Here is a 23,130-nt window from a genome sequence, read left to right as displayed (position 1 = left end):
TGGCGTAAAACGAGAAATGTTGGCATGCATTTTGATTTTGTGAATTTCGCAAAGCCAATTAAGATGGGCAAGATTAAAATGCTTACGAAAGTTCTTGCGCTTTGAATGCCAGTGGTAATTCGCAAAAATTTCATGCCCCGAAACAGGCTGTCAGCTTCATTTTGGGGAAAATTTCATACGGCGAAAATATATATCTTATTTACAGTAATCAAATGTAAAAGTCATTGTGATGGGATCATGATACAAATAAATGTCTTAGAATCATGATACACCGTATCACTCAATCCCATATTATTAAAAATTCTTTTTACCTATATTTGTTCCATCACAGGTTGGCCATAACACCATGCAGGTGGCCTTTGAATCTGCTGTCACCTATGCAGCCTCCAGATTCAACCGCTACCCCTATGACGTGCCTCCAGACTGCCCTCGGAGTGTTCTCCAGGGCATTTGCCATCCGAATTTCATCCGCAAGGAGCAGTGCTCCTTTGCTTGGGACTGGGGCCCGGCCTTTGCCCCTGTCGGCATCTGGTGAGAATCAAAATTTCTTGAAAATAAGATCTGAGAGAGAATTGTTTATCTCCCATTTCACACTATTTTTGAGACATGCAGAAATAAAACATGATTTTCTTTGTTTTTATTTTTATTTCCATTTTGGAAAATCTGGTTTGGTCAGCAGGACTTGTTTATGAAGGTGATGTGGTTGTGATGGTAAATGAATGTGCAGTGCAATTGCTGTTTTTTTTTTTTTCTTCTTACAATTGTGTAGGCTGTGGCTGTCTGTGTGTTTGTATTTGTTTCTTTTTTTCCCCTTTTTCCTTTTCTTCCTTGTTGTGCTGATGCTCTCTTATTTGTAATAGAGATTTACTGAGAAATCAGTGTACAAAGAGAGCAGTATTCAAACCACTGCAAGACCAGTGGTTATTGTTTGAGATAAGCAGCTGAGGGAATTAGAGGACTGATTATCAAGACTGCCTTAATTAGCTTTATTGGGAAGGAACCTCAGTTAGGGGATTAAGGCAGCACGCACTGTGTGGAAAGTGGTGGTAACACTTAAAGGGACTGTACAGTACTGGTTGAGGTGGGGATTCATGTTTTGAACATTCCTAAGTGAGATAATGAGAAACCTCTTATGAAATTTGAAAGAGCATGTAATTTTAAGAAGGATTCAATGTTTATTTGATGAAAATTGGTTTTCAAATGGCTGAGATATCAAGAAAGTGATAATAATAAAAGATGACAGGCCATGCCTTTTATTAGGATCTCTTTGTTTCACCTTGTTTTTGGATATCACAGCCATTTCAAAACCGATTTTCATCAAATAAACTTTTGATTCCCCTTAGAACTGCATGCTCTTTGACATCTCATAGAGTGGTTTCTGATTATCTTGCAAAACGTTAAAAGCTAAATCCTCACCTCAACCAGGGAGGTGGGAAGAGACCACCTCCCTGCCTCAACCAGAACTGTACACACCCTTTAAGCAAACAAAACTGGAGAACCAGCTGCCCTAGTTTTATCTCAGATTCTTCTAAGATAAGAATCACTTCATGAGGAAAACACCTTGCAAATAAACATTCTTACCAGTGGAGGCTTCCAATAAGAATTCCAGAGAATTTGCTGATGCCATAGTCGGGAGTACTGCTGAGAAAGCGAAACAAGCGGAGAGAGATGGAATGAGTGAAAATGAGGAGGAAGAGAAAGAGAAAAAGTAGGTGCATTCACACTTGAATTTCATAGTATCAGATACCCATGGTAATTTGTTGATGCTGCTCTTGTTGGTTGAAATACCACAGTAATTATAGAGACTGCAGTAGTTCACTTGGTCCTGTTCTCATTCACGAAATACTGTGGTATTTCTGGTGAGCATTGGGCAAATCACAGTTGGGAAAAGACAAAAAGTGTGTCAGGTCAGTTAAGAACTACACTGCTGTGTGATCGGTGGTATTTTGAGACACTATAATCATTCACACTATTAAATCTTGCATGCATATTTCATACGAAGTTTGAATTACCATCCTATATCCCACAGTATTTCATAGTATATTTTCACTCATGTCACAAGACACTGCACAAAATACCACAGTTATTCACCATGAATGTAAATGCACCTAAGGTTGAGATGCTACAGTATATTTTTTATGATGCTCTCTTAAATTCCTTTATTTTCTTGTATCTTTTTGTCTCTTTGACTGAGCCAGGAAAGATATCTATCTGGAGGCTTTTGATGAGCCAGTTATCAGAGATGTAGTGGCAGTTCCATACAGAGGTGAGAAGCCTGGTTGTTGTATTGTCAGGGTGTAGGGGTGTCACTACAGCTATGTGTAGTGAGATATAACTTCAATGTCTTTGTATTATATAACATGTCAAGACTAACTGTGTGTGAAACAGGTCTGAATTGATTAGTCTATGCTAGAACTCCAATGTCAAGATAAGCCCCCTCAATCCTTCCAGAGTTAATGTAAACATTACATAAAGACCCCTTTATTTCATCCCAAGTTTAAGAAGTGGTCAGTGTTGGGAAGGAGCCCCTCTGTGTAATAGTATAGAGAAAGTTCATTACAGCCAAGGACTCTGCTGTGAAGTGCAGTTGTGTCCAGTTCGAACAACAAGGAAGATTTTGTGATGCCAGTAAGGCGCGAATGCAGTAAGAAGCAACATTTCCTGACTATGTACTTTTGTAGTCACTGTATTCTCCATATTCATGCTTTCTTTGTTGTAAGATAGTTTGATGAAACATCTCCGCAATCCTTCCCACTACACACTTCTTGACTTTGATCCCACAGATAATTTCTCCCAACAGATCCAGTCGACACTCGATGACATGAAGGAACATGAACACCTCACCAAGAAGGCTCACAAATTTCTCTCCCCCGTTAATGCCAAACCTGCCCGATTTTATCTCCTCCCCAAGATCCACAAACCTGGCAATCCTGGTCGTCCCATCCTCTCTGGAAATGGTTCCCCAACAGAGAACATTTCCCTCTTTGTTGATCACCACATTAAACCTCTTGTCTCACTCGCACCCTCCTACATTCATGACACACCAGACTTTCTCAGGAAGCTCGATGACATCAAGGACCAGATACCCGAGACAGCAATCATCGGTACTTTCGACGTCTCCTCTCTCTACACCAATATTCCCCATGATGAAGGTATTCTAGCCTCCTGTGAGGCTTTGACATACAGCGGCCATTCCAACCCCCCCATATCTGACATCAAATCCCTCATGTCACATGTACTGACGAAAAACAACTTCACATTCATGGACAAGCACTACCTACAGGTATCTGGCACAGCAATGGGTACCCGGATGGCTCCTTCCTTCGCCTGTCTCTTCATGACCAAGCTAGAGCAGCAGATGTTAGATTCAGCGCCCTGTCGTCCATGGATTTGGTGGCGCTACATCGATGACGTTTTCTTCATCTGGACCAGGGAGGAAGAAAGCCTCCATACTTTCATTGACCACATCAATTCTTTCCACAGAACCATCAAATTCACTTCCGACTTCTCCCAAGAAGAGACCAACTTCCTCGATGTCACCGTTAGAAAGGAGTCTAACCATGTCACCACCACTCTCTACACTAAACCCACAGACACCCATCAGTACCTTCACTCAGCCAGCTGCCATCCCCGCCACTGCAAAACCAGTATCCCTTACAGTCAAGCCCTCAGACTTCGCCGTATCTGCTCTGAGGATTCTGAGTTTTCTTTCCATGCCAGGAACCTGAAGAGACATCTCGCAGCCAGGGGCTACGGTACCAGGAGAGTTCAACAAGCCATCAACAAAGTTCGTTCTCTCCCCAGATCTGAAGTTCTCAAACCGAAAACCAACAAGCAGGACACCACTGACAGAATACCACTCGTGACCACTTTCCATCCCAATCTACCCTCTCTCCACAATATCCTTCGTGATAATCACCATATCCTTCACACCTCTGATCGTCTCTCCCAGGCCGTCCCAGATACTCCCATCCTGGCGTACCGGCGCCCCCACAACCTCAAGGATCTCATCGTCCGTGCTGAAGTACCCTCCCTCACTGACAATTCTTCTCCTTTACAGCATGGCACATTCAAATGTTCAGCCAGCAGGTGCATCATTTGTAGCATACACATCCATGAGAGTGACTCTTTCACCAGCAACTCTACCGGCCTCTCTCACCACACAAAGGGAAACATCACTTGTACCACCACTAATGTCGTGTATCTCATCACTTGCAGAATTTGTAGAATCCAGTATGTTGGGGAAACCAAGACAACACTCAAAAGACGCTTCTACGGACATAGATCTACTGTCAACACAGCCAAGCTCGACACTCCAGTGGGCCACCATTTCAATCTACCCGATCATTCCATCACTGATATGACTCTACAGGGCATTGAATCTTTAGGCACTCGTCCAGACACAGTCAGAACCAGCAGAGAGAAGCTCTGGATGAGACGACTTCACACCATCCAACCCCATGGCCTCAACATCCAGGAGGGAAATGACTAACCACCTCTTATATCTCTAAAATATATATATATATATATATATATATATATATATTTTTTTTTTTTTTTTTTTTTATTATTATCACCATTATTATTCGCTTTTTCATTTTTCAATTTCATTTTGTTCTTTCTTTGTGCCTTTTTCCATTTGCAGACCCTTTTTTCCCCAATTGATTCCTTCCTCTAGTCCGAGTCTCTTTTATACAGCCTTTTCTACCTATACACACACACACACACACACCCGGTTTTGTTTGTTTACACATACTTGTGCTTATCTTGCCTTGCCTGCTTTTTGTGTACTTACAATGTATACAGTTTTCTCTCCCCCAGTTTTTCATATGTGCTTTATTTCTTTTATCAATATTCTTTTCATTACTGTTATTTCATTGTCATTATTATTACTGTGTGTGTATATGTATACACTTTGATATGTTTGATTTCTTCCCCTTGTTGCCTCCTCCTGGTACACCTTTCAGGGCTCACTGTTTGCTCAGCCCCCCCCCCCCCCTCCCTTCCTCTTGCTGTTGCTTTTTTCACTCTTTCCCTTTCTTTATCCCTCTGGTGTTCCCTATCTTCTTTGATGTTGCCTCCCTATTCATCCTTTTCCTTCATTGGTTGCCTCCTTGATCCTCATGATCATCACTGACCCCCTCTGCCTTTTGTCTGTCCCCTCTCCTCTGCCTATTGTCTGTCCACCCTCCTGCTTTAATCCCCCTCCTTTTACCTGTTGGGCTCCTTGCCCATGACCTCCCTCTCCTTTGTTTCTTTGTTCTGTGTACCCAGCTTGTCCCTGTCTGTTCTTGTTGTGTAAGTCCTTATATGTGATTGCTTTCCCTGCATGTTTGTCATTTTGCCTCTGACGAAGATTCTGCTAGGATCGAAAGCTCAGGCCCCTTTTGACTCCATAGTTTGATGATGATAAGTATGTAAGATCTGACTGTAGTAGACAAAGGAGTTGTGGTTCAGGTGGATGTATATGCTCCCAGGAGTGCTTGTCTTTGTTTGTGTATGAGTAGTGTGTGCATATGAATAGTGTGTGGACATCAGGCGAATGCTGCTGTTGTTGTGTTTATTGTACTGTGTAGTGATCGAACCTTATGTAAGTAATTAGTAAAGATGGCAGTGATTATTATGCACATGATTTAGTATCATTTATAATCACAGATTTTAGAGTGAAATAACACTGGGATAAAACAGGTGATATTCAATATCCTCAGTCATTTTCATGTTTGTAATATATAGTGTATTAGTAACACATAGAGGTTACTCATTTTTGTGGTGTGCCAGAGAGTTTTATAGTTCCATGCATATTCTCAGTGCACCTGTTAGATTATTAGCATTTGAGATTCACACAAGATCTTTACGTGATATAGCAATATCAGTTGGTAGAAATTTAACACATGATACAGACAAAAGATAGTTAAATAAGTGAGAGGAATATATATATATATTCCTGATATATTCCTGTTCACACATGATGAAGTTGGCATGATAGACAGATATATGTGCAGATTTTGATATTACTGTTTTATTACCTTGTTACATGGGGGTAAACAACTATGCATTGAGTCTGTATATTTATTTATTGTTTCAGATTGTTATCTCAAGATCGATGACAAGTTTGGATTCAAGAATTAAACTGGATTTAGCTGTAATCTATGTTTCCAGTGTCATCTGTTGCATCTTGCGAATAACAATACAGGGCATATCACAGTGAACTGAAACTCCCCAGCAGCTAGTTGTAGCTGGGGCAGACACAAGGGGACAATGTAGAAACACATTTGTAATAGAAAGTACAATTTTAATTCAGATGTTTGCTTTCATTTCACAATTATACGAAAGCAGGAATTTTCTACTTCAGAATTTGATATTTTAGGATATATGCTGACATGATTTGTAATCTCTAGTTTTGTGCTCTATTGTGGATGATCACTTCTCTTTCTGTCTCTTTTTATTTTATGTAAAGTATTTTCCACATCAGAGCTGTCATTCATGTAGGACAGCACTCCATGTAATGTATGAAGACTGAATAGAAGTTGAATTAAACATTCAGGAGCATTTCCTCAAAGAACAATAGAAACTGCTAAAAAACAACAGCAAAAGTAATATGTCTGACAACATGTTTTACCGTGAATTACAAAAATGTAGCTGCGCATTACATATCGCCAGCTTTGCGTCTCATTTTGCTTCATGCTGTTGATGGTATCAGGTGGAAATCCCACATCCTGGTGGCTGAACATCACGACGCACTTTGACCTCGGAAACATTGGCGAGGGACAGACTGTAGGTGGCGCCCTCTATGTCCAAATACCCAACCTGTTGGTGAACAAAACCTTCCCAGTGTCCGTCAATGAGGATGTCACGCAGATTAGTCTTCAAGTCCAGGCCCCGCAGGTGAGATAACTGAAATCTAGTCTTCTCTTCAAACTGTATTCTCAGAAGGCCCCATGTGGTCAATGCATTGAAACACAATCAGGAAATTGCGGCATGTTAACTTCCATGTGACATCTGGATGGAACCGAGCTTTATAAAAATGTAACAAGTTGAACTCTGCATTGTTTCATCACCCCTTGTCTACCTTATCAGCTCTCCTTTGACTATTGCTTTGAATTTTCTTTTGCAGTATTTAAAGCTTTGATTGTTGTTGCATGTATTGTTAACTGAATGTCAATTCTGAACAGTTTGTTATCATGTGTACTGGGATAAAACATTATTGTACTTCCCCCTCCCCCAAATAAAGAAAAAGTTTGGTTTTTCATATGACAAATTATCTTGAATGTTGAATCTTTGAAACCATTCGTCATAAATGCTATTTCCTATCTTTGGAAATGAGTTTACATTGTCAAAAATTGTATGTGAACTTCTGATCATCAAAACACTTCAGGCAGAGACATGGTGGCCTCATGGCTACGGATCCCAGCCACTCTACCCCCTAACAGTCAGCCTCAAGACCACCAAGTCATCTGAAGTAAGCCAGAGAAATCTGCGCGTTGGATTCAGGACGGTTCAACTCGTACAGGAGAAGATAGCAAATAGTACAGGTGAGTTTTTGTGTTGTGGGCAATGACGGACAATGACGTAGGGTTTACTTGGTACATACGCAAACTTTTTTGGTATCTTAGTCAGTCATATTATGTATACTGGCAACTCCCATTGTAACACAGTCATCAGGACAGGCAGTTTTCTTTCATTTTATCGATATTTCGTTATAACTGAACAGAAAAGTACATAAGGATATATAGATAATTATCACTGTAAAGAGAATTTATGACTGTGTTCATTATAATGGGAGTGCACTGTATTTCAATGTGAATAATATGTTGCCTTATGCTCTACCACGATACTGTTAAAGGACAAATTCACCTTCATAAACATAAGGATTGAGAGAATGCAGCAATATTAGTAGAACACATCAGTGAAAGTTTGAAGAAAATTAATGAGACAATCGATGCAAATGTTATGATTTTTTTAAATTTTTGTGTTGGAACTGCTGGATGAGGAGACTACTACAGCTTGTGATGTCATATGCGTACAACAGTATAAAGAAAATGTAAAGAAAATTCAACATATTTTCACTTTTTTTTTTCATAATAAAAGAGCACTTGACTTGCCCCTTTCTAAAGGCAGGGGGAATAATATTACCCATAACATATGTCAGTATCAAGTCGAGGGAATGTGTACTTTTTTCAAAATATGAAATTTTGTAAAATTCTCTTTATATTTTCCTTATACTGTTGTACTCATATGACATCATACGCTGCAGTAGTCTTCTCATCCAACGGTGACTGCACAAAAACTTCAAACATTCATAATTTTTGAACAGATTGTCTGAGTTCCCTCAAACTTTCAATGATGTGTTGTACTAATATTGCTACATTCTCTCAATCCTTATGTTTATGAAGGTGAACTTGTCCTTTAAGAGGGAAGTACCTTCATTCTTGTGTTCTGCTTTATGCTTTCATTCCTTATCAGGACCAACCAACCCTTAGACACATCTCATCTGTATTTGGTAAAACTTTCATTGTTTTGCGAGCTGCTCATACAGTTCAATTCTATATTAGGAAACCCAAGATCGATAAAGTATGGCAGAGATCCAATTATCCATTAATTCTGTACCAATACTCCCACTGTAGGGCTTTCCTTCTACTTCAGGATCAACGACGAGGCGATTTTCATCAAGGGCTCCAACTGGATACCAGCTGATGCCTTCCAGGAGCGCATCACCGCGGAGAGGTTGTCCCGCCTCCTCCAGTCAGCGGTGGATGCCAACATGCACGCCCTGAGAGTCTGGGGAGGAGGCATCTACGAGCAGGACCGCTTCTACGAACTCTGCGATGAGATGGGAATCGTCCTCTGGCAGGATTTCATGTTTGCCTGTGCCATGTACCCGACGGACGAAGACTTTCTCCAGTCAGTGCGAGATGAAGTGACCTATCAGGTGAAGAGCTCATTCTTTTGATAGGTGGCAGAACTGTCATAGGCACCTCCGTTAACATTTGCAAAATTTCATCATCCTTTTTTTAATCATCATTGCCAAAATAATACTATTCACTGTACATAATGTACAGCTTAGAGTCAACCGTCCCTGGGATATAATGAAACTGTGAAATTTTGCAAGGAGTTAAGATTTGCAAAAATGAAAGGTATTATCTACATGATGCATTGAATGCCAAATGCAATTTGCAAAAGTTTCATGGCCCCCAAAAGGCTGTGGGCTTCAATTCTTGAAAATTTCATGCTGCGAATGTTTCGGGTTTTACAGTATTTTAAAAACTCTTGTGAATGTTTAGTTTATTCTGTACATGGCCAGCTGCTGAGTTCTGTGTAATATTTATCTTAATGTCAATTCCAGTCCACTATGGTACAGGACCGAGGTTAAATAAGGGATAAGTGAAATAATTATTTTGCTTCTAATTCAGAGTGCTTCAGGGATATTTTATTAATCTTCTGGTATGTATCCTACCACAGCAAATGGAGTGATATGAAATGGCAACCACATGATACAGTCAAGTTTGATAGTTTTCATTACCCTTTGAAAATAATAGCCTCTGACTATTTCCTTTTCAATGTTTTCATAAATTCTGCAAAGATAGTGCATCCATTGAGGTATGTGTGGAAATTAAATACAAATACATTATCTTTTTTTTTTTTTTATCTAGTGGGTGTTGTTTAAAAGGTATGAAATATACAGAATTTTTCTGTCCCTGTGTCATCAAGGAATTCAGATTGCCTTTGAACAGAAGTTTGCCAAGATTCTTTCATACACTTAGGGAAGATCCAAGCCTTCCCCGACCCTTTGTGCACTTTTAGTGCCAATTGGCACAGAAATCCCTGTAAGTGTAGCATTGTACGCATGGTCCAAAATCCTTGGCACAGAAAAAAAAATTAAGGGGGGGTATAGTATTGGTGGAGAGAAGGATTGGGCTTTTAACTTTTGTGAGATACCAGGAAACCACTTATGAAATAGTACGTGAGCATACCATTCTAAGAGGAATTCAATATTTATTAGATGAAAATTGGTTTTCAAATGGCAGAGACATCCAAAAACAAAGTTAAACTAAGCAATCATAATAAAAGGAGGGTCCCACCGTTTATTAGGATTGCTCTGTTTTGGATATCTAGGCCATATCAAAACCTATTTTCATCAAGTAGATGTTGAATTACTCTTGGAATTACATTCCCTTTCATATTTCAGAAAAGGTTTCTCATTATCTCACCAAAAAATGTTAGAAAATGGAGATTAGGTCTCAACCCAAACTATACGATCCCTTTAAGCAAGTGAATCAACAAATTGTTGTCTTTGACATCAGAGTATCAAACCCGTGATCACCTTTGCATTCATACTACAGGTTCGACGGCTCAACAATCACCCCTCCGTCATAGCCTGGAGTGCAAACAATGAAAACGAGGGTGCTCTCAGACAAAACTGGTGAGATCCAACTTTTAAACCACATACTGTATACGGCATATATTTCGTGAGTCTAAATTTTTGCGAATCGTGAAGTCCTGACGATTTCGCAAGTGGTTAAATTCACTATCGTGGAGTCCTGTACTGAAATGGAAAAGTGTACATGCGTACATCACATTCACATCGGGATCAGAGTTGATGTTTTTGCGTGTCTTTAAATTCGCGAATAGCACCTGACTTGTGAAATTCGCGAAAATAAAAACCTCACGAAATATTTGGCTAATACAGTATCTGATCAGACGATCCAGCACTACCCAGTTCTGGTGACTCTTACATTAGAATCTGTTTCATATTTAAAGATATTTTACATAACTCAAGACTAAAGAGTAGTTGGAGAGTCTTCATTATTTTCCTGTCACATTCTTTTGATAGATATTTAATGCTAGAGGGATAGGGAACGCATGTGTCTTAGTAGGTCCTATAAGATCACATTCTTCTGTATCTGGCAAGCATTCAGTATAATAGTGAGAATTTGTATCTTAAATTTCTTTTTGGCCCTGTCAGAAGGTACTGTCAGTACTCTTGGGTATAAGGATCAAACATTGACACAGTAAAAGTTTTTTTCTTGTCACCAATGAGTTCATTTTGTGATGACCGAATGGGATTTCAGTTTCTGGTTCACTGTTGGATTCACATCAGTCCTATTCCAGTCAGAAAGACCCCTTTCAGTCAAATGTTCTGCTCTTGTTTCAGGGATTACTGCAATAGAAGAATGTAAAGCATCGCTGAACAATTGTTTCTAGCTTGAAAAGATCTTAGGTGCATGGTCCTACACACTAGCTTTAGGTAAACATGAAACTATGGACAAGATTTGCTCTGGTAAAATTATCACTGAATTGTTCAAAAAAATGAAAGTCTGTGTGTGACCAGATTTATACCAAACTGACTTTTGTAATCATAGAATATAATTTTGAATATTCAATATTCTATCTTGAATAGAATATAATCTAGACAAATCATGCCAAAACTGGTGTCTGTAATACTGGTGATATAGTGACATCACAACTTTGAGAAAACTTTTGTGTACTTTTTAATATGCCTCTTTATCCATTTCAATATCATAATCCATCTTGATAAGTAAATTTCAACAAATTTCAAATTTCACCACAGTATCATGTTTGGTGGCTTGAATATTTCAGCTCTGACTCAGAGGCATACCTGTTATTTCACATGCTCTTCCATCGTACTTTCCAGGTATGGTACAAACAAGAACTTCACACTTTACGCCAGTGACTATGTCACTCTCTACATTGGTGCGATCTGGGAGATTGTCGTTTCCAAGGTGACTGGTCTACCTTTTATGAGTTCCAGTCCCTCCAATGGGATCCAGACCCAGGAACAAGGCTGGATTGCCAAGAACCCCCAGTCTACATACTATGGAGATGGTACAGTTTAAATTTTGCCTGTAATCATCATTCACTTTATTACAATTGCATGGAAAGATGTTGTATACTGTTGGTGCAAGGAAGGTTTCACTTAGAAAACTGCTACAGACTGAAATTTGTCTGTTTTATGAAAGAACACTAAACAATTTAGTAGTGATTTTTATCAGCCACATTCTTGTGTCTTTGTGAGAACTGTGTACCTCATATGGTATGCAGCTAATTTTGACAATTCTGTTTATAAGACAATTAAACTTGCCTATAAAGAATGCACAAAAAAGATAGAAAAAGGCAGTCTTTTTGGGTTGTTGGGGCCAAAAGGGGGTGGGGATAACCCCTCCCGCCCCCCACACACAATTAAAAAACATTCCGCAACAAAAATGGTGTTCATGGACAAGTGGTCTCTAAAACGGGTTGATTGTACTTGCCCAAACTATCAAAAATTGATGCAAACTACTACTCAGTACGATATAAAGCCAGTTGCTCTCCCAGTGAACTTTTCAAAATGAAACTAGACTAAGGCTGTCACTTTGATGGGTTTTTTCCCCTTTCAGTTCATTATTACAACTACTACGCAGACTGCTGGAATGTCTCTAGCTATCCCAAGCCCAGGTTTGCCTCGGAGTATGGTGTCCAGTCCTGGCCCTCCTTTGAGACTCTCAGCAGTGTCTCCATAGCAACGGACTGGTCTTACGACAGCGCTTTCAGTGAGCACAGGCAGCACCATGCATTGGGTAATTATGGGGATATCTCTCCACTGACATCTTGTCTGTTTGCCTCCTATGTCATCATTGATGTGTCGAGGAGAGATACAATGTATCATGTCCATCATATATGTCAGATGAAATTGCTCTAATTTCAGTGAGAAGGTATTTGGTGATACAGTGGAAACTCGATATAAAGAGATTTGATATAACAGAATATCTGTGGTAACAAACTAATTTCTCCGTTCCCATCTAATTTATATAATTTGTTTTGTATTGTTTTTTTCACTACTGATAAAGCAAATATGTAATATAAAGAACAAATTGTCTTAGTCCCCAAGAACCAGTTATACTGAGTTCCATGGTATTAAGCCTAGAATGTGCAGATTCTATTCTGTTGAAGCCAAGGTGAATTAGAAGTTGGTTTATATAAAGCAACAGAAGGCAGACCATTCCGATTTCAGGAGAAGACACAACCTGTGCATAGATAGGCACATTGCAAAGCTTTTCTGGAGAGATTATAACATCTGGGGGGCGTTTCATGAAGGAACTTGTCGGATAAAATATCTGACAAGTCAATTATATCCGACAAGTTTTGAGAAATTCTTTAGTCTGATTGTCTGATTTCTCTGAACTTATCAGATATAATTGACTTGTCGGATATTTTATCCGACAAGTTCCTTCATGAAACGCCCCCCCCCCCCCCCCCCCCCCCCCCCCCCGGGGCCTGTTTCATAGAGTCGCGGTTGATCTTATGCTCAATTTATTGAGCGTAACTCGGTGAATTGATCGTAAGTCCAATATTAAGATTAAGCCTAAGTCCTGTTTCATAAAGACACTTATGCTTGATTTCAAGAAAAATCAAGCATAACTTTCAGTCGATTGAGTGTTACTTGCGATCAATCGCAAAGTTGTTCATGAAACGCATTTTGCGATTGATTGCAAGTTACGCTCAATCTTTACGAAACAAGCCCCTGGTATTCAGAGTACTGTGAGAGCACTTACTGTCAAGTCATCACTTACTTAGTAACTCTGCAGAGTCCAAAGTTTATTTGTCTTTGAGCAAGCATGACGAAGCATACTAAGAGCAAAATTTCAAGTTAAATATTCTACTCAAAAGCAAAATGTTTTCCTATCATGTGATCATGTTTATCCAATCCCTGACTTGGTATTTAACAAGCCCATATCATATCAGTATTTTCACGCTAAGTGACTCTAAAATATATTCGCGGGTTCTTGAATTCCTTCTGCGCAGTTGTCAACCCATTCAAAACATGTAGAGAAATTATGAAGATATTTTTGCAGGTTTCAGAATTTGCGCTAGACAGAAGTAGCCTGAAATATGCGAAAATTAATGTCCTGCAAAAATTTATCTGAAAGTGCTAGAAGAAATGTGCTATCAGTCTCTAATTCTTCCCCAATGCCCAGGTCAAGGTCAGATGCTTGCTGCTATTCAGAAGCACTTCAACCTGCCCTCCTCCAAGGACCAGCTGAAATACTACAAGGATCTTCTCTATTTGACACAGGTACGCCAGAGACTGTTCCAAATCACCCGTTATCACAGTTGTATCATGGTGGAAATGCCACACTGCCACTCATTGCATTGCAATAAATGTCATGTGCAGCTACCATATTATGTCATAAACTGCTATGTCTCCAACTATTGACTGTTTATGACACTGCCATTTAATAATATCTTCAACTGTCATGGCGGTTCTTGCAAATAGTAGGTAGGTTTCTAGAGTTTTTTTGTGTCTTTGTGTTTTTTTTTGTATTATCTCCCAAAGGTTTAATGGTAAGCCTTTAGTTTGCCTCTGTCTCTACATAAGAACATTTCATAAGAGTGATTGACTGGTAGAATATATAATCAGTTTTGATATGATTTGGCCATGCAGTTCCCATGTTTTACTGACACTCTTCTAAGTACATGGCACCATTACAACAAGCTCACTCACATCAAGGTACCGCCTTGAACCAGGTGAATTTGGCATTTCTGATTTTTCATCACTGTGTTAAACTGGTGTCTTGTTTCTTACCGTTTATAATGAAGCACCGGTTATAATGAGGTAATTGGCAGTCCGGGCAACCTTCTTAAAGGGGCATAGTCCCGGTAGTATAGATAACGCTGTTCATGATACTGCCGATCACCGTTAGCATTGATACGAAGGTTACCGAGGTTGAGCTGTCATCAAGAGTAAAGTGCGTAGGTGTTGCTAAGTAATGTTGCCTTTGTTGTCTTCTTTGCGCATCGCGCAGTCTGTAGTAATGCCAGGGTGCGTGCATATGTGCTTGTTATTATGACATCACAAAAGAAGTTTGCTAAAGCTGTCATCCCCCTCAGCCGAATCATGAGCCGAACTGTGATCGGACCACTGACTACAGTGAATCGGACTTCTTCGGACTCGGGGAAAGTGGGCCAAAGTGTAAGCGGCAAAGAGAAGTCAACAGCGTAGGTCTCTATAAGAAACTTGCGCCGTGCGCCCGCGTACGCATTTGACTAAAACACCGGGACCATGCACCTTTAAGATAGATTTTACCTGTGTCTCCATTGTTTTGATGAGTAATGATGTATGTAACCTGGAGCTGCGGTGCAGCAGCTGCTTAATAGCAGAATGAGTGTCTCTCGATGTGTACAATTTGAAATATATAAAATGTAACGATGATGATGTGATATGGCAGTGATTAAGGAATTGAGCCCTTCATATTTAGTTCGGTGAAATACAGCTGTGCATTGATAGAGTTGGATTTCAAATGGAAATATGGCCAGAGGCCTTTCTTTTTACTGTGAAAATGCATTTACTGTGGGAATAATTTCATTGCTCATAATAGCATGGCTTTCACAGATGTGGTAACTGCAATCAAGTCCTCTAATACAGTGATTGAAACCTTTTTGTGTAATGGGATCTTTTATAGTGCAGTAGATAAGTCTTGATATCAGTGTGAGTATACTTGTTTTCTTGATCAGATATCCCAGGCACTATGCATCAAGTTCGAAACGGAGCACTATCGTCGGCTGCGTAGCCTGTTGGTGGACGGACAGGGCCACTGTATGGGGGCGCTCTACTGGCAACTTAATGACATATGGCAAGCTCCTACATGGTCCTCAATAGGTAAGCAGAATCTTGATTTTTAAAAAAAATGTAATAATTTGTTTTAGTTTTATAACTTGTAGAATGATGTTATGGATCCTAATCATAACAACTGGCCGAGAGCTATAATGTGAGTAGTCATTTACATTGCCTAAATAAAGGCCCAACTTCGCTTTTCATTAGGCCTGGACTCATTCATAGCATATTGTCATGGCCATTTTCCATGTTCATTGGTGCCTCATAAAATGAATTTATTTTTATTCCAGCCCCCCCCCCCCCCCCCAAAAAAAAAGAGAGAGAGAGAGAGAGAGAGAGAGAAAAAAAAAAAGAAGATATGGGCAGATGTAACTGATTGCAAGATTAATGTACATATATCACACAGTCATCGATGTTTTCAGAAATGCAAGTATGTAATTGTGTCCTCTTTTCAATTATTTGGATTTTAAGAATTTTTGTGCTGTAGCAAATATCTGTTGGAAATTACACTAGACTGTGACACATTTGATTGTGTGTTTGTGCATATTTTTGTATTTTATTGCACAGCAGGTGTAATATTAAATCAACAAGAAATACAAAATGATATGGGTACATATATCATTTACTTTACTTCTATGTTATTTGTGGTATATGTCACAGAGTATGGTGGCAAATGGAAGATGCTTCACTACTATGCAAAAGACTTCTTTGCACCTGCCATGTTGTCGGGTGTGGTCCAGGACGGGGACCTCCTAATCTATGGAATCTCTGACACACATACCTTCAACAATGCAACCTACCTGGTGTCTGTGAGATCGTGGTCTTCTTTCACTCCTGTTTTCTCTTCAGTTGGTGCTTTTTCTCAAGTGAGTACGTTGCATTAGTATACAAATGATGCACAGGATAGAGTGTGTTAGTGAAGGTGCGGCGCGCTCGAGAATATTGACAATGGTGCGACATGCACGAGGCGCAGCCGAGTGCATGTTTGCAACCGTTGTCAATACTTGAGAGTGCGCCGCACCTTCACTAACGCCACAAAATAATCCTGTGCATCATTTGTTTTATAAAATGGGTCGAAAACTAACAGCATTATTCACGTACCTTTGTGGGTCAATACCAGTCAGCTACATGTAGCACTCGCTCAAAAGTCAAGATGTCCGAAGATGTTCGTCCCAAACATTTACGCACGTCGCACTCGGAAATCCCGCACATAAGTACTGTACGTAGAGTATACGTACGCCACGTGTTATGCACAAGAAAGGCCGCCGGCTGTTGTGGCAGCCCGCCCGCGGCCCAAACTAGAAGTTGTTTACAGGATTGACAGCGCGTATAGTAGCGCGTGACGCACTTGTAACAACTGATTGAGTGCGCACTGCTAGTGTAAACATTGTGACGTACGTCAGGCCAGGGAGGTGGAAGAGAGACTCTTCCACCTCCCTGGTCAGGCCGTGCATTTACTAAGAAATTAATGCACTCACACGTGACTCATTTTAGCGCTTCCAATTGGCTACATTCTTGAACCCATTTTATAAAAGCAAATATAATCTTGCCCTCACACATCAGATAGTGTCAAAACAGCCCGAGTCCCATTTCATTAAAAGTTGTTATGAAAGCACCTCTTGCTAGAATCACAGGTGTCATGGTAGTGACAAGAATCCAGCCACCTAAATGACTGTAGATGAGAAGTTGGTGTGCCAGCAGGAATTGCTGTCCAACATTTGACATCTCACATACTTTATGAAATGGGACCCTGGAAGAGAAATTTCTACTGTCGCAGATTTCGCAGTGATGTGTTTCTTATGCCTGTGACTACTGCTGTGCTGCAGGTTATGATTGTATCTATTTGCTGCTGTTATGTAAAAGTCAAACATGTATGAGAACAAGGTGAATTTTAAGTTTGGGAAACAGAAATGCAATACAGTCCGACCTCTCCCATCCGGACATGTCGGGACCAGTGCTTATTCAGATAAGGGATTTGGCCGGATATGGGAGACTCAATGTTTAATATGTGCAGCTGCCTACCCAATGGTAGCTACATGTACATGTATCACTTTCTGTGTCATCATGTCATGTCCTCGTCAGCTGGTCTGCATTCAGAATTCTCTGATAATTTGCTCAACGAACTATAGCCTGTACAGTGCCTTGATTTAATGAAGAGTTTTCTGTCCATGTTCTTGCGGTGATGAGGGGGGGGGGGGGGGGGGGGAGGGGGGAGGGGGTAACATTAGTGAATGTCTGAATGCATGCTATTTAGATGAAAATTAGATGTTAGGTGAGTTGTGACGGAATTTTGTTTGAATCTGAAATCCCCCCCCCCAAAAAAAAAAAAAAAAAAAAAAAGTGTGCAGAGATCACATTCGGATAGTAAAGAGATTTGGATAAAGGGAGGCGGATAGGAGGGGTTGAACTGTATATCTGGTCAGTTTGATTCAATACAATTTTCAGTAAGAATTGTAATAGATAAGAATATATAGAACATGTTCAGTGAATGTCGTCATATTTCCTCTTTTCCTTGATCAGCCTGCTGCCTCCTCCAAGTTGATCCTCCAGACATCCCTCGCCTCACTCCTTGGCTTGGGTAGATGTGGCGAGGATTCCCAGGTGCCTCCAGAGAGGGCGTGCTTTATCACGTTAGAAATCAGCGATCCCGACGTAGCCGCCCCTGTCAACTTCGTCTTTCCTGCCTCCTTCTCAGACATTTTAGGGCTCAAGAAAGCAAATATTGTGGTGAGCAAAAATGTCATATCTTATTTTATAGTGTGTTCACATTGGTGGTGGCCCAGTGGCCCAGGACCACTACAAATTGATGTTGGGCCACCAAATTTCCAAAAAGGTTATCTTTCGGTGGCCTTACTGGGCAACTAAGATTCAAAATGGATTGTTATGTTTCCTTTTATTTGTAGGCTAATACACTTCTTTTTTGGGCCACCAAAATTACAAATCTAAAGAATATAGTGACCCAAATGGGCTACCAGAGAAAGAAAAGTTAGTGTCCAGCCCTGTTTTATGTGACTGTAATAAATTCAAGGGGTCTAGGGCAATTACCTCCTGGACAATTACCCCCGGACATTTCCCCTGGCCCTAAACCTAATCCTAATCATGAACCTAAACCCTAACCCAAACTCCTAACTTTAAACCTATCCCTATTCTCTAACATTACCACTAACGGGGGGAGGGGGGGGGGGAATAATGCCCCGATACAAATTCAACCATAGTTGACTTTGAGTTGTAAGAAATTGTGCAAAGAGACCAGATTTTCTGCCACATCACCGAGTAGCCTCAAAGGTTCAGTAGTAGAACTTTCATCTGGGACCGGTTGCATAAAACTCTGTACCTGAGAAAACTCAAGTTACTTTTCAGTTTTTCCTGTGTCAAAGTCAGTGGCGGAGTCATACTAACCTAAGTTTTCACTTCTAACCAGTTTTTCCTCAGGTAAAAGTTTTATGCAACAGGCATCTGGGCTTACTACTGCAAGCTAAATAAACGTTTTGGTGCATCAGTTGGTTGAATAATTGCTGAGTTGTAAAATACCAAGTAATTTCCAGGATAAATTGTGTGCTATGTGTATTTTTTATGCCTCCGCCAACGAAGTGGCCGGAGGCATTATGTTTTCGGGTCGTCCGTCCGTCCGTACGTCCGTCCGTCCGTCCGTACGTCCGTCCGTCCGTCCGTCCCGTTTTGTTTTTGTCGATATCTCAAGAACCGTGTGGTGGTTTTGCATCAAACTTGGTATGAGGGTATATCCTTGGGGGATGATACTTTGTGTGGATTTTAGGGTCACAGGGTCAAAGGTCAAAGGTCACAGGTTATTTTGTGAAAAAAATATTGAAATTTCATGTTTTTCTCCATATCTCGCAAATGGTTCAAGGTATCTTCATGGAACTTAGTATATATGCTTGTACCGATGGGCAGTGATTATCTAGGGAAGTTGGGGGTCATGGGTCAAAGGTCATGGGTCAAAGGTCAAGGTCAACTCCTCAAAATATAACTACTTTCCTTATATTTATGCAGTGCCTGAAGGATTTTTTTAAAACTTGATGTATGCATGTATAACCCAATATATATTCTGTGGGAAGTTTCTTGCCAAAAGGTCAAAGGTCAAAAGGTCAAAGGTCAAGTGAAAGTGCTAAATTGCACTTTTTCCTCCATATCTCAAAAATAACTCAAGGTATTGTCATGAAACTTACATATTTATGCATGTTCTACCTAACAGTGATTCTCTTTGGAACTGTGGGGTCAAAGGTCAAAGGCCAGGTTTCGATAATACTATTTTACCATTTGATACTGAAATTATACTTTTTCTCAATACCTTGATAATTACTCAATGCATAAACTTGTAAAAGGGTCAAAAGTCAAGTGAAAATCATCAGTTCCCCCAAATGCCTGCACTCTGACGTTTTAATCATTTATCCAATTGAACCTAGTTCTAGGAAAGTGAACATTCAGCACATTTGTGGCAAACCTGTCATTTTAATATTTTGCCAATTGTGTGAAACTGTCATCACACATTGTCAAGACATTGTACTATAGACCTATTAGGAGAACCATGTATTATGGCGGAGGCATACACCAGTCGCCGTAGCGACATTTCTAGTTTTTTTTAATACAATGTCATATGCACACACTACATTCTATTTCCAACCAACCAATTCTCGTTATCGCCAATGACGTAAAAAGTACCCAGATGTGGCTTTTTCGTCAAGATTTAATGCACTTCCTGGGCTAGGGCACTTCCGGCGCGGGGCATATTTTGCACAGCGCTAGCGTACGCGTACGTGTACCTTACTTGTAGCGCCACGCCGACACGGACATTAGGGAGCTTTAGATTTTGACGCGCTGACGTTTGAGAAGACAAGTGCGATGGACGTTCTCCTCTCCCCTGCGTCGCGTTGAAAAATAGCTTTAGATTAAGCTGAGACGCAACGTATAAAAAATAAAATGGCGCCCCCATATGATCGGTGGATGAAGTAGCTCTCTACGTTGCAAACTGTGCAGACGTAAAAATAGCCCAGTACGCGTAGTGAAAAACTCAGGCGATGCAAGCTAAAAATAGATCGACTTCTCGCGCGCTTCTGCGCACGCTCAGAACATGTTTTTTTCCTTCTGAATGTCCGCGCGTCTAATATCTAAAGCTCCCTACTAGTACAGTAGGTGGCTGTACCCCAGCCAGCCAGTGGCCAGGCCTGTCATACTCGTACACTGTAGCTATAGCCCCCGCATTGCCCTATGCCGGCCTTGAATTAGCATGCACCACACTGCACGCATACACATCGTACTGCTTGATCATGCAATGGATGTGCACATCACAGATCAGTCATCTCTGCATACGCTGAAAATATGCTGGAAAATATTCACCCACCTGGATATCGTCATGACATGCCCATCTTTTTTTATTTGTTCTCTGTCGAAGTGTCGCGAACACAATTGGGAACGAACTGTGATCTCGAACTTATCCTGTCTCCGAAGCAATTTCTTCCAAGCAAGTACTACTACTAGTAAGTCACGCGCGCACATACTGCACTGTGGAGTCACCCCCAAACTTCACCCACGCGGCCATGTCACGTCTCGCATGCTAGTTAGGGACCTATTTCTGTAGATTTTATTCATTTATTATCGTGCGAATAACACATGGCAGCTTCGCAGTAGCAACCCATAGTCGTATTAACAGCAATTTCTTAAGAATGGAGAAATTTCAAATCATATTACAGCTGAAATTCAAGTCGAGAAAACAGTAAGTACACGAAGAATACAGTTGGTTGTGTGTGTAAATAGTATTAGTCGCGTATCACGCGCGTACAAACGGAAGTGACCTTGCTACCGGTCTATCCCATTTCTTAAGAATGGAGAAATTTCAAATCATATTAAAGCTGAAATTCAAGTTGAGAAAATAGTAAGTACACGAAGAATACAGTCGGTTGTGTGTGTAAATAGTATTAGTCACGTATCACGCGTGTACAAACGGAAGTGACTTTGCTACCGGACTATCCCATAATGCACCGTAAATGACGCTTAGATCAACATCCGGGTACTTTTGACGTCATTGGCGATAGCGAGAATTGTCACAAATAGTCTGAGTTGCCCCTTCTCCAATACTGTAAAAGTGGATATTTTCGCGGGACTAATTTTTCGCGCTAGGCCGGGTCAGAAGAGTTTCGCATGTTTTTAATTCCGCGGAATCAAGACATCACGCACAGGAACGTATGGCAAGCAAAAATATTCGCGTGTTTTTATTTTCGCGCTAGTTTCTGGTTGCGCGAAATGCGCGAAAATTTCAGCACCGCGAAAATTTCCACTTTTACAGTAACTTTCAAAGATCATGCTTACATGTGTCCAGTTTATCAGATGCTTGATCATTAAAGGACAAGTTCACCTTCATTAACATTTTAAAGGATTGAGAGAATGTAGCAATATTAGTAGGATACATCATTGAAAGTTTGAGGAAAATCGGACAATCTGTTCAAAAGTTATGAATTTTTGAATTTTTTGCGCAGTCACCGCTGGATGAGAAGACTACTGCAGTGTATGATGTCACATGCGTACAACAATATAAGGAAAATATAAAGAGAATTTCACAAAATTTCATCTTTTGAAAAAAGTACACATTCTCTTGACTCGTTACTGACATATGTTATGGGTAATATTATTCCCATTGCCTTTAGAAAGAGGCAAGTCAAGTGCTCTTTTGTTATGCGAAAAAAGTGAAAATACGTTGAATTTTCTTTACATTTTCTTTATACTGTTGTACTCATATGACATCACGAGCCTTAGTAGTCTCCTCATCCAGCGGTTCCAACACAAAAGTTTTAAAAATTCATAACTTTTGCATCAATTGTCCAATTTTCCTCAAACTTTCACTGATGTGTTCTACTAATATTGCTGCATTCTCGTAATCCTTATGTTAATGAAGGTGAACTTGTCCTTTAAATGGCTCTAGAATGATAAGTTTTAACACTTGATCTGTCAGTTGGCATATAACCTACAACTGTACTTCCAAATGTTTTGTCTGCAGATCACAGCAGTGACTCCAATGGGTTCGAATCAATTCAACGTCACGCTGAAGACTGACAGCGTGGCACCTTTTACGTGGTTGGAGAGCGGCAAGATTAGAGGGCGCTTTTCGACCAATGGCTTCCTCTTCTACAAGCCCTCTGTTGTCGTGGTGTTCTTTGCCTGGCAACCAACCTCTTCGAGTGAGCTGGCTGGTAGCCTGAAGGTATCCTCTTTAGTGGATATCTATAGTTGATCACATTCCTTTTTTGCGGAAAAAAATTCTCCAGGTGTGTCGTCATCTTCATTTTGTGTTGCCATGACAATATTCACTTAGCAACCACCTTCTCATAATGTGCCTCACATAACAAGATGAGACCTGTCCGCTATGGTGCATATTATATACTTTGTTTGCACATTTCATAGGATAAGAGGAACCTAGGTGGCATAGGAATGAACAGCAGAGGAGAAAGAAGATTAAAGTCTGAAGTTTAAACGAAGTGTGCACTCATTTTCAAAAATGAATTACCAAA

At 40.3% G+C, this 23,130-nt stretch overlaps 1 protein-coding gene and 1 pseudogene across 1 annotated transcript in view; both read left to right on the top strand.

Annotated features, from left to right (window-relative positions):
• Positions 1 to 23,130, top strand: part of LOC140238748 (beta-mannosidase-like) — a 30,658-nt gene extending 7,528 nt beyond the window's left edge. Inside the window, exons 4-16 of the mRNA XM_072318643.1 lie at positions 332 to 531; positions 2,199 to 2,266; positions 6,701 to 6,885; positions 7,376 to 7,532; positions 8,625 to 8,929; positions 10,341 to 10,420; positions 11,654 to 11,844; positions 12,396 to 12,575; positions 13,974 to 14,071; positions 15,511 to 15,655; positions 16,271 to 16,476; positions 18,131 to 18,337; positions 22,620 to 23,130. Coding sequence (XP_072174744.1) covers positions 332 to 531; positions 2,199 to 2,266; positions 6,701 to 6,885; positions 7,376 to 7,532; positions 8,625 to 8,929; positions 10,341 to 10,420; positions 11,654 to 11,844; positions 12,396 to 12,575; positions 13,974 to 14,071; positions 15,511 to 15,655; positions 16,271 to 16,476; positions 18,131 to 18,337; positions 22,620 to 22,853 — 2,256 coding nt within the window. The 3' untranslated portion in view covers positions 22,854 to 23,130. The remainder of the gene's footprint in view (positions 1 to 331; positions 532 to 2,198; positions 2,267 to 6,700; positions 6,886 to 7,375; positions 7,533 to 8,624; positions 8,930 to 10,340; positions 10,421 to 11,653; positions 11,845 to 12,395; positions 12,576 to 13,973; positions 14,072 to 15,510; positions 15,656 to 16,270; positions 16,477 to 18,130; positions 18,338 to 22,619) is intronic.
• LOC140238749 (uncharacterized) lies at positions 2,729 to 3,773 on the top strand (annotated as a pseudogene).

Source organism: Diadema setosum, chromosome 15 (genome assembly GCF_964275005.1).
Source record: "Diadema setosum chromosome 15, eeDiaSeto1, whole genome shotgun sequence".
NCBI classification, from domain to species: Eukaryota; Metazoa; Echinodermata; class Echinoidea; order Diadematoida; family Diadematidae; genus Diadema; species Diadema setosum.
Note: the sequence above shows the minus strand (reverse complement) of the source record. Positions and strands in the feature narration are given on the sequence as shown.